Source organism: Scyliorhinus canicula, chromosome 18, assembly GCF_902713615.1.
Source record: "Scyliorhinus canicula chromosome 18, sScyCan1.1, whole genome shotgun sequence".
NCBI classification, from domain to species: Eukaryota; Metazoa; Chordata; class Chondrichthyes; order Carcharhiniformes; family Scyliorhinidae; genus Scyliorhinus; species Scyliorhinus canicula.
In genome coordinates this window covers 9,087,430-9,099,929 of record NC_052163.1, presented here as the reverse complement: position 1 = coordinate 9,099,929, position 12,500 = coordinate 9,087,430, and the positions used below count along the sequence as shown (strand labels likewise).

General features: G+C 47.4%; 1 protein-coding gene across 1 annotated transcript in view; it reads right to left on the bottom strand.

Annotated features, from left to right (window-relative positions):
• Positions 1–8,922: 8,922 nt before the first annotated feature.
• LOC119953582 (voltage-dependent calcium channel gamma-4 subunit-like) overlaps positions 8,923–12,500 on the bottom strand; it is a 29,370-nt gene continuing 25,792 nt past the window's right edge. Inside the window, exon 4 of the mRNA XM_038777976.1 lies at positions 8,923–10,676. Within this exon, the coding sequence (XP_038633904.1) occupies positions 10,114–10,676 (563 nt within the window). The 3' untranslated portion in view covers positions 8,923–10,113. The remainder of the gene's footprint in view (positions 10,677–12,500) is intronic.

Here is a 12,500-nt window from a genome sequence, read left to right as displayed (position 1 = left end):
ACTGTTTTTCTCTCACCAAACGTGCTGAGTTTATCCAGCATTTTCTCTTTTTATTCCAGATTTCCAGCTTCTGCAGTATTTTGTTTTGAAGTAAATGATGTGGAAGGCAGTCTCTGGAGGGAGAGAGTTCATTCCACTTTCTACCCAATTGGATTGTAAATGTCGGTGGAGCGACGGTGATCATAAATCCCCAGCGGGAAAGTGGAGATCCCAGTGACTCCCCTCTTCCAGTGATTGTCCCCACCCACCAAACTACTGTAGGTGGCACAGTGGTTAGCACTGCTGCCTCACAGCACCAGGGACCCGGGTTCGATTGCAGCCTTGTGTGGAGTTTGCGTGTTCTCCCCATGTTTGCATGGGATTCCTCCCACAATGCAAAGCATGCCGCTGTGCAGAGAGACCTGGGTGTGCTAGTGCATGAGTCACAGAAGGTTGGTTTACAAGTGCAACAGGTGATTAAGAAGGCAAATGGAATTTTGTCCTTCATTGCTAGAGGGATGGAGTTTAAGACTAGGGAGGTTATGTTGCAATTGTATAAGGTGTTAGTGCGGCCACACCTGGAGTATTGTGTTCAGTTTTGGTCTCCTTACTTGAGAAAGGACGTACTGGCGCTGAAGGGTGTGCAGAGGAGATTCACTAGGTTAATCCCAGAGCTGAAGGGATTGGATTATGAGGAGAGGTTGAGTAGACTGGGACTGTACTCGTTGGAATTTAGAAGGATGAGGGGGGATCTTATAGAAACATTTAAAATTATGAAGGGAATAGATAGGATAGATGCGGGCAGGTTGTTTCCACTGGCGGGTGACAGCAGAACTAGGGGGCATAGCCTCAAAATAAGGGGAAGTAGATTTAGGACTGAGTTTAGGAGGAACTTCTTCACCCAAAGGGTTGTGAATCTATGGAATTCCTTGCCCAGTGAAGCAGTTGAGGCTCCTTCATTACATGTTTTTAAGGTAAAGATAGATAGTTTTTTGAAGAATAAAGGGATTAAGGGTTATGGTGTTCGGGCCGGAAAGTGGAGCTGAGTCCACAAAAGATCAGCCATGATCTAATTGAATGGCTGAGCAGGCTCGAGGGGCCAGATGGCCTACTCCTGCTCCTAGTTCTTATGTTCTTATGTTCTTATGTGCCAGTTGGGTTCTTGGCCATGATTATTTGCCCTTTAGTGTTCAAAGGTGTGCAGGCTATGTTACAGAGATAGAGCGGGGGAATGAACCCAGGTGAGATGCTCTTTCAGAGGGACAGTGCAGACTCAATGGGCCCAATGGCCTCCTTCTGCACTGTAGGGATTCCATGGATTCAGCCTGTGTGATGACAAAGTCTTCAATGCAATGGGACAGGGGTTGAGTTACATTGAAAGTCAAATATTTTATCTCTGAGTCTTGGCCTGTGACAGTGCTGACTGAATTTGACAAAATACCCTGAAACCAGTCATCCCAAATGTTGATCGTGTGATCACGTCTGGCCTGTTATTGTCCAGCAAACCCTATTCATAGAGATGCTATAGTGACAACATTTTCTCAGCAGGGTGTAGTGAAGAATTATAACCTTATTAAGCCCCTCCACGGGAGCTTTGCTGCAATTGTCAGCTTGGCTTGTTTGTCATTGTCCATGTTCGGAGGCCTCCTACCTCGTGGGTTCCAGTTCATCGCATCAGACCAAAGATGATGCTGGAAATGGGAAGAATTTTCAGAGCAAACAGTTTGAAAAATCCTTCAGACGGCAGACCATCCCTACCCAGCTCAGCAATGCACGGATAGCCACATTTGCCCAGAGGCAGTCCTTGTCAATCAGTATCTCGTCTGGAATAAGGACAGAGCAGATTCGCTCTTCATCTCCGCCCATCCACTATGACTGCCTGGGGTTCTAACTTGACTTAGATTTGGGTCAGTGCCTCCTACCCTGCACTGCATCAAACGGAGAAATAAACCGTCGTTTGCATCATGTAAATGTCAGAAAAGCTCTCAGCTGTGATGCACGCGGAGCTCAAACCCTCACCCACACAGAATAGGAAATCACAGTGCTCCTTGCAAACTGGACTCTGAGTGCCTTTATCTCCATGTGGCCAGTCTGAGCTCATTGTCTGGTCAACTTACATTACTGTCGGGAGGTTTGATGTTGCACAGGTTGATAATATGGACCACTGGATGAGGGGAGGGATGAACCAAGTGACTGATGTTGCAGAGAATCAGCTGGGGGAACCGGGTGGAGTAATCCAACCTTCCTATATCTGTTGGCTGGATTCGCAAGTCTAGTGGATCGACCAATGATCTGCTCCTCCTGTGGTGGAGACTAATAAAGGAGTAAACATTGAAATGTTGCTCTGGGACATCACCCCTTATTCTTCACAATACATTTTCAATGTGTGCTGTATTTTCTGGAATGTTGTTTTGTGGCAGGGAACGATTTGCGTTGGCCTCTGCAGCATCTTTCTCCTCACACTTCTTTGCGATGTGTTTGAATTGTGATTTTCTTTAGTCCGATTCCCAAAAATATAGAGAGGAATTTCATTCTGACACTGTGAATACCTTTATCTACTCTGGGAAAGTCCGGAGGAGCAACAATCGACTCTTCTGTCAATCAGACCAGCAGCATCTTCAAACCATCTCCCACCATGTAAGCCATTGAGCCCTGAGGTGAATCAAAACCACATCACCTCTCCTGCATTTCTGAAAATGAAGAACTTGTTTACTGCATTATCTTCAAGGCCATTTCGCATTTTGGTTTAAAAATCTATTTATTTGTAATTGGCTTATTTTACATTGAATTCAGTGTAAAGCAGACCAGGAGAGTGTGAAACAGGTCAGTATCGCTGTGAAACAGACCTGGAGGAGTGTGAAGCACTTAAACTATGAAAAATTAATAATAGGACATACCCAAAGGTTTTGTATCTGAACACACGGAGCACTCGGAATGAAATGAATGAGTTGACAGCGCAAATAGAGACAATCAGGTATGATTTGGTGGCGATTAATTATTGATCTGTGAGTAAAGGATCCTCTAGGGAAGAGTGATCATTGTGTGCTTGAATTTAAAATTCAGTTTGAGGGCAATAAACTTGTATCCCACACCGGTATTCTGGTGTTAAACTAAGGTAATTATGTTGGCCTGCGAACAGATTCTGTCTTATCTGCCGAGTGGACTGGGCAGAAAGACTAAAAGATAGGACAGCTGAGATTAGATCGGCCATGATCGTATTGAATGGAGGAGCAGGCTTGACGGGGTGAATTAGCTACTCTTGCTCCTAGTTCTGATGTAGAATTAAACAGATTAGGATTACTGATGCAGACACTGAGGAGTGTGATGCAGGTCAAGGTCACTGTGAAGCAGACCGGGAGGAGAATGAAGCAGGTCAGCATCACTGTGAAGCAGACCGGGAGGAGAGTGAAGCAGGTCAGCATCACTGTGAAGCAAACCAGCAGGAGAGTAAAGCAGGTCAGCATCACTGTGAAGCAGACCGGGAGGAGAGTAAAGCAGGTCAGCATCACTGTGAAGCAGACCGGGAGGAGAGTGGAGCAGGTCAGCATGACTGTGAAGCAGACCGGGAGGAGAGTGGAGCAGACCAGCATCACTGTGAAGCAGACCGGGAGGAGAGTGAAGCGGGTGACCATCACTGTGAAGCAAACCAGGAGGAGAGTAAAGCAGGTCAGCATCACTGTGAAGCAGACCGGGAGGAGAGTGAAGCAGGTCAGCATGACTGTGAAGCAGACCGGGAGGAGAGTGGAGCAGACCAGCATCACTGTGAAGAGACCGGGAGGAAAGTGAAGCGGGTGACCATCACTGTGAAGCAGACCGGGAGGAGAGTGAAGCAGGTCAGCATCACTGTGAAGCAGACCGGGAGGAGAGTGAAGCAGGTCAGCATCACTGTGAAGAGACCGGGAGGAGAGTGAAGCAGGTCAGCATGACTGTGAAGCAGACCGGGAGGAGAGTGAAGCAGGTCAGCATCACTGTGAAGCAGACCGGGAGGAGAGTGAAGCAGGCCAGCATCACTGCGAAGCAGACCGGGAGGAGAGTGAAGCAGGCCAGCATCACTGCGAAGCAGACCGGGAGGAGAGTGAAGCAGGTCAGCATCACTGTGAAGCAGACCGGGAGGAGAGTGAAGCAGGTGAGAGTCGCTGTGAAGAGTCCAGGAGGAGAGTAATCTTTGCGGACGTAAAGTGGGAGACAGCTGAGTGAGGCAGAGCGAGTGGGATTGAAAGCCAGTCATTTGGAGCAGTGTGGTAATTAAAGAGGTAAGCGGTAAATCTAATTTTCCTGGGGGTTTTTTTCAGTTGTATGTTTAGTGGTCTAGTTAGTTGGTAAAAAGGATCTAATCTCAGCCTCATTTCCACTTTCCTGTTACTAATTAAAACCCTATTCAGCTCCTCTTTAAATGTGTTTAATGTTCTGCCGCCCAGTTCAGTCTGGGGTAGAGAATTCCAAAGGTTCATAACCATTTGTAATTCCTCCTCATTTCTGTTTGAAATCTGTCACCCAAACAGCTGAGTGTCAGCTCATCTGTCAATCACCTGAAGCCTGATTAGGGACAAAAGGTGTAAATGTCATTCTTCTGTATGAAGCCTAACTAGTATGTGAGTCACCTCAGCCCAGCTGATCTCTATATAAGAGAGAGGCATAAGCGCACTCTCAGTAAGCTTTGCGCAGGTGAAGTGGGAGACAGCCTGAGTGAGGCAGTCAGAGTGGGGATGGGAATTTGGAGCAGTGTGATAATTCGCTGCAGAGTAGGAGAAGGTTCTTTTCTCCCTTTTTGTTTTGTTTTCTTTCTTCTTGCTTTGTGACTGTTAATCTGCAGGGAGAAATCCAGAGGGAGGTAAGTGATATAAAGACCCACCTCAGGTATCTGCAGCAATAAGTGAAGGGAAGAGTTTAATATATTTTCTGAAATAATTTAATTGGTGATGGAAATGTCAGTGGGGTTAAGTGCTGCACTTGTGAGATGTGGGAAATCCGTGACGCTTCCAGCGTCTCGGACGACTATATCTGCAGGAAGTGCGCCCAATTGCAGCTCCTCACAGACCGCATAGATAGGTCAGGGCAGCAGTAGGAGCACGAAGGTGGCGGAAAGCGTCAGAGACAGGAGTTTTAGTGATGTGGTGACACCCAAGGTTCAGGCAGATAGATGGGTGACCGCTAGAAGGGGCAGGCAGTCAATGCAGGAATCCCCGGGCAGCACGGTGGCGCAGTGGGTTAGCCCTGTAGCCTCACGGCGCCGAGGTCCCAGGTTCGATCCCAGCTCTGGGTCACTGTCCGTGTGGAGTTTGCACATTCTCCCCATGTTTGCATGGGTTTCACCCCCACAACCCAAAGATGTGCAGGGTAGGTGGATTGACCATGCTAAATTGCCCCTTAATTGGAAAAAATTAATTGGGTACTCTAAATTTTTCTTTTTAAATGCAGGAATCCCCTATGGTCATCCCCCTCTCCAACAACTATACCATTTTGGATACTGTTGGGCGGGATGGATTATCAGGGGAAAACAGCAGCAGCAGCCAGAACAGTGGCACCACGGCCGGCTCTGTTGTTAAGCAGGGAGGGACAAAACACTAGCGCAATAGTTATAAGGGACTCTATAGTTAGGTGTACAGTTAGGCGCTTCTGTGGATGTGAAAGAGACTTCAGGATGGTATGTTGCTTCCCTGGTGCCAGGGACCAGGATGTTTCTGAATGGGCAGAAAGCATTCTGAAGGAAGAGGGTGAACAGCTAGAGATCTGATACATATTGGTACCAACGACATAGGTAGGAAGAGTGACAAGGTCCTGCAGCAGCAGTTTAGGGAGTTAGGGCGAAAGTTAAAAAGCAGGTTTGTAATCTCAGGATTACTCCCTGTGCCATGTGCCGGTGAGGCTAGAAATAGGAGAATAGTTCAGCTCAACATGTGGCTGCACAGTTGGTGCAGGAGGAAGGGTTTCAGATATCTGCACCATTGGGATCTCTCCCGGGGCAGGTGGGACTTGAACAAGAAGGATGGGTTGCATCTAAACTGGAGGGGCATAAATATTTGCTAGTGTAACACAGGATGATTTAAACTAGTTTGGCCGGGGGGGGGGGGGGGGGTGGGGTGGGGGAACCAAAGCAAAGGTGAATTAACTGAAGGGGAACTAGAGAGTAGGAGCAGTAAAACTCAGAGGAAGAGCTGGCAGGGTGTGGCTGCCGATCAAAGAGGGTCAGGTGGGCTGAAGTGTGTTTGTTTCAATGTGAGAGAGTATGACAGGTAAGGCAGATGAACTTAGAGCTTGGATTGGCACTTGGAACTATGATGTTGTTGCTATTACAGAGACTTAGTTAAGGGAAGGACAGGATTGGCAGCTTAACGCTTCATGATACAGATGTTTCAGGTGCGATAGAAGGGGATGTAAAAAGGGTGGGGAAGTTGCACTACTGGTTAAGGAGAATATCACAGCTGTACTGCAGGAGGAGACCTCCGAGCGCTCATATAGCGAGGCAATATGGATAGAGCTCAGGAATAGGGAGGGTGTAGTCACAATGTTGGGGGTTTACTATAGGCCTCCCAACAGCCAGTAGGAGTTAGAGGAACAGATATGTAGGCAGATTTTGGCACGTTGTAAAGGTAACGGCTGTTGTGATTTTAACTTCCCCTATATTGACTGGCACTCACTTAGTGCCAGGGCCATGGATGGGGCAGAGTTTGTAAGGAGCATCCAGGTGGGCTCCTTGAAACAGTATGTAGAGAGTCCAAGGGGTTGTATTTGACCTGGTACTGGGGCATGAGCCCGGCCAGGTGGTTGAAGTTTCAGTAGGGGAGCAGCTCAGGAGCAGTGACCACAATTCAGTAAGCTTTTATGGTGCTGATGGATAAAGATAAATGCAGTCCTCAGGTGAAGGTGCTAAATTGGGGGAAGGTTAATGACAACAATATTAGGCAGGAACTGAAGAATGTAGATTGGGGCCAGATGTTTGAGGGCAAATCACCATCTGGCTGGTGGGAGGCTTTCAAGTGTAAGTTGATAGGAATTCAGGACATTGTGGAATGATGAAGGATAAGTATGGCAAGTTTCGGGAACCTTGGATAATGAGAGATACTGTGAGCTGAGTCAAAATGAAAAAGAAAGAAAGAATTTGTCAAGCCTAGGAGGCTGGGAACATACAAAACAAGTGTGGAATACAAGGAAAGTCGAAAGAAACTTAAGCAAGGGGTCAGGAGGGTTAAAAGGGGTCATGAAAAGTCATTGGCCAGCAGGATTATGGAAAATCCCAAGGCTTTTTATAAAGAGCAAGAGGGTAGCCAGGGAGAGGGGTGGCCCACTCAAGGACAGGGGAGGTAAACTATCCGTGGGGCCAGAGGAAATGGGCGATTAAATGAGGTATTAAATGAGTACTTTGCGTCAGTATTCATCAAAGAGGACTTGGCGGATGATGAGTCTGGGGAAGGGTATGTAGATAGTTTGGGTCACGTTGAGATCAAAAAGGAGGTATTGGGAGTCTTGAAAAACATTAAGGTAGCCAAGTCCCCAGGGCCTGATGGAATATATCCCAGAATACTTAGCAGGGTAGCATGGTGGTTAGCATAAATGCTTCACAGCTCCAGGGTCCCAGGTTCGATTCCCGGCTGGGTCACTGTCTGTGTGGAGTCTGCACGTCCTCCCCCTGTGTGCGTGGGTTTCCTCCGGGTGCTTCGGTTTCCTCCCACAGTCCAAAGATGTGCGGGTTAGGTGGATTGGCCATGCTAAATTGCCCATAGTGTCCTAATAAAAGTAAAGTTAAGGGGGGGGGGGGGGGTTGTTGGGTTACGGGTATAGGGTGGATACGTAGGTTTGAGTAGGGTGATCATGGCTCGGCACAACATTGAGGGCCGAAGGGCCTGTTCTGTGCTGTACTGTTCTATGTTCTATGTAATACTGAGAGGGGCAGGGGAGGAAATTTCTGGGGCCTTGAGAGAAATCTTTGTAACCTCACTGGCTACAGGGGAGGTCCCAGAGGATTGCGAATAGCCAATGTTATTCCTTTGTTTAAGGGTAGCAAGGATAATCCAGGTAATTACAGGCTGGTGAGCCTTACATCAATGGCAGGAAAATTATTGGAGAGGATTCTTCAAGCCAGGATTTTCTCCCACTTGGAAATAAATGGACATATCAGAGAGGTTTTGTGAAGGGGAGGTTACGTCACGAACTTGATCAAGTTTTTCGAGGAAGTGACAAAGATGACTGATGAGGGTAGGGCAGTGGATGTTGTCTACATGGACTTCAGTAAGGCCTTTGGAAGGTCCCTCATGGCAGACTGGTACAGAAGCTGAAGTCACACGGGATCAGAGGTGAGCTGGTGAGATGGATATAGAACTGGCTAGGGCATAGAAGGCAGAGGGTAGCAATGGAAGGGTGCGTTTCTGAATGGAGGGCTGTTCCTCAGGGATCAGTGCTGGGACCTTTGCTGTTTGTAGTATATGTAAATGATTTGGAGGAAAATGTAACTGGTCGGATTAGTAAGTTTGCGGACGACACAAAGATTGGTGGAATTGCGGAGAGCGATGAGGACCGTCAGAGGATACAGCAGGATATAGATCAGTTGGAGACTTGGGCGGAGAGATGGCAGATGGATTTTAATCCGGACAAATGTAAGGTAATGCATTTTTGAAAGTCTAATACAGATGGGAAATATACAGTAAATGGCAGAACCCTTAAGAGTAGGGCAGCACGGTGGCGCAGTGGGTTAGCACTGCTGCCTCACGGCGCCGAGGTCCCAGGTTCGATCCCGGTTCAGGGTCACTGTCCGTGTGAAGTTTGCACATTCTCCCCGTGTTTGAATGGGTTTAGAGTGGGATTGTGGTTCATATAGTCTCATTAACAACAGAATGGTAACTGTTTCCAGCATTGAACATGGAGCCAAGCCCAGTAAATGGGTCTGGTCAGCTTTTTAAATGACTGGAACTCACAGAGAATATTTCTTCACAGAATGGGAGACACCAGCCTATTCAGATACTACTTTATTATCACAAATACCTTACAGTAAGCCAACAAAGTACAGCCAGAACACACTGCTTCAGAGCAAAGGGCACACCTCTCTCTCTCTCTCTAGCTTCCACTATTTCCACAATAACCTAACCATAGATCAGTTTTAGTATTGTTCCCCATGTACTACAGGCAGTGCTAACTTTTAACATTTTTACAATGACAAGGGTCTGATAATCTAAATGGGGAAGAAAAGCACAGGAAACGCAACCTATGAAGACATTGAGGTTTCTGTTTGTTCCAATATCTCCACCAATGAATGTGGGGGTTGTAGAGAGATTGGAGAAGGTTACTCCCTTCTTGGGATGCGCGGTGCGTGTGATTTACAGTGTTCCTAAATGATTAAATGTATACATTGAACATAACCTTCCGAACTGTTGTGTAAAGTGATGTTGTTGGTTCCATCAACACAAAGTGGGGCAGGTGCGATTGGGGGGAGTGAGTTCTCTGGGAGTGGGATTGGAACTCTGTTGCTCAGTGGGCAAGACTTGGCTGTTATCCTTCCCCCCCGCCCCGCCCCACCGAGACCCCAGGAGACATTCCAGCCCCTGCCCAGGACCACTGACAGGGTTAAGGTGGGAACAAAGCTCGGTGGGACTGGATGACTTTGTCCATCACTGCACGGTGTAGAGGGTTAACGTATGAGCACCAGAAAGATAATTCAGGCCCTGGGCTTGGTGTTTGGATACAATGAAATGTAAGTGCACATTAAATGCTACAAAATGTTAATCTGTGTTAAACATTGCATTGGCTCAACAGAAATGGACATTTTAGGCTTCAACTGGGTCAATGTGCTCCAAGTCTTATCTTTCAGTGTCATTTGTTTTCCGGACTTACTCCCCCTACTCTCCCGGCCAATCCCAGTGAACCTTCCTCCATTTACTTCTCTTGTATTCCTCACCTCGCCTGTAATTCGCTGATAATCCAACAAGGCACCCACAATGAGAAGCCATGCTCGTGGAACACGTCCTACTCTTAGATTGGAGGCACCGTCAAGTCACTTCCATTGCTCCCCCCCCCCCCCCCCCCACCCACCCACCACCCGCACTTTTTAAAAAGGGTGAGAATGGAAATTGGCCCTTGGAGGAGGAGGGGGAGGGGGAGGGGGTGGTGAAGGGTGGGCGGGTGATGGTTTCCAAGCCAGCAAGTTCAGACTGGCGTAGTTCGCCTGTTCATCATGTTGGCACTGAGACCCTCCTTCAGCTCCTTCTGGAAGCAATTGTGAACCTGGAGGAAGCTCTCTTCCTGCTCTGGGTGATAGGCGCCTCTGACTCCTGCCTTGCTGGCTTCTCTGGTCAAGGTGTACATGGAGATCTCGGTCAGTGGCACCATGCTGCTCACCACCTTCATGTTGGCAGCAGCAGACATTTCCCGAGCTGGAGAAGGCTCCTCCGACCTGGAGCTCGACCTGGATCTTCTCCTTTGTCTGTACCTGTAACTGGACATCCTGGCGTAAGGGGAAGAGGAAGTCTTTAGATACTCGCGTTGAGGCCTGGTCCTGACTGCTTTGTTTTTATCGATGTAAATACTGACGGCGAGGACTCCAGCCATCTCCGCCACTATAAAGGACAAGGCTCCGAAGTAAAAGGACCATCCATAAGAATACAGGTTCTTCTTGTCATCGTCATTCTTATCCCAGGGATCACCCGTGTTGCTCGATATATACACGATAATCCCAATAATGTTGCTCAGCCCTAGGGCAAAAAACAAATCCATCAGCCTCATCAAGCAGATCAGCAGTGGGAGTCTTCACACTTTCAAACTCTTTTGAGAACCTTTGGGAGTTGAACATAATTTTACTAATTCTTGCTGTTAAAAGTACGCAGCAGAAAGTGGCTCTGTTATTCCGGTTCACTATTGTGTCGATTTCTCCTGTCAATCACTCCTGAAGCTCACACTGCTGTCAGTAACCGGGATTATTTTACTACATGTTTCTATTCTCCACCCACTGCATTTTATTGCAATAATGATCCTGCTTTTGGAGGGAGACTTTACTGTAATTTTTGGGACTCTGCTTAAATTTTTTTTTAAATTTAAGAGTACCCAATTAAATTTTTCCAATTAAGGGGCAATTTAGCATGGCCAATCCACCTAGCCTGCACATCTTCGGGTTGTGGGGGTGAAACCCACGCAGACACGGGGAGAATGTGTAAACTCCACACGGACCCAGAGCCGGGATCGAACCTGGGATCTCGGTGCCGTGAGGCAGCAGTGCTAACCACTGCGCCACCGTGCTGCCCGTGGGACTCTGCTTAAATAAACTTTGTTCAGTATATTGACTTTCACAGAATCAGAGAATCACATTGTGCAGAAGAAGCCCTTTGTCCCATCGTGTCTGCACCGACATGTGAAAAAGCAGCTGACCTGCCGACCTAACCACATTTAGCAGCACTTGGCCCATAGCCTTGAATGTTGTGACGTGCCAAGTGCTTATTCAGCTACTATTTAAAGGATGCAAGGCAACCCGTCTCGATCACCCTCCCAGGCAGTGAGTTCCAGACCATCCCTACCCCCTGGGTTAAAACACATTTCCTCACATCCCTCCTAAACCTCCTGCCCCCCACCCTCTCATATCGCCTCTTTGCCCTCCTAATTGCTTTCTCAAGCTCCGTCCTGCACTTCAGTGGAATACTTCTGTATTCCACTAACACCTCCAATGATTTTCTCCCCTTGTACCAGCTAAAAGCCTCTCTTTTCCCTCTCATCATGTCCTGAGTGTCCCTGGTCATCCATGGTTCTCTGGGCTTGTTAATCCGCCCTATTACCCCAGAGGAAACATGTTGGCCAGTACCCTCCCCAATTCCTTTTTGAACCCCCCTCAACCCCCACTGTTCTTCTATAGATTTCCTCACAATTAACTGTTCGCAGTCTACTTGGGCCAGACCCTGCCTTATTTTACTAACATCCGCTCTCTCCCAATCCAAAGCTTTTTTTAACAATTATTTCTTTGTCCATAACAAATTTAAATTGTACCATGTTTCACAGTCACTTCACTGCAATGTTAATGTAAGCCCACTTGTGACACTAATAAAGGTTATTATTATTATCACTAATATTATGTTGTGGTCGCTATCACTAAAATGCTCCCCAGACACCACCTCATCCACCTGCCCGGCTTCATTCCCAGAATTACGTCCAGCACTGCACTGTCCCTTGTTCGACCCTCTACATATTGACCTAAAAGGCTCCCCTGCTGTAAAATAGACAGTCTGCCTTTTGTTAAAAATACACATCAACCTCAATATACTAGTCAGAGTACTCTGATTTCAGTTGTGTGATCTGACTGGTACAGTTCCCATCACTGTTGGCTGCTTCAGAGTACGTGGGTGAGTCAGAGAGTGTGGGCAAGACTTTACCGTGCTTGGCTGTGTTCCTCAAGCAAGATTGTGCATGAGTATTTTGCCTGTCGGTGTATGTGACCCTGCGTGCTTCTAAATGTTAGTGTGAGTGTTCACATGCATATTCTGGGTGTGCTGCTTATTGTATCAATAATCGGTGACTTCACTGTGGCTGTGCATTGTGGCTCCATATGTGAA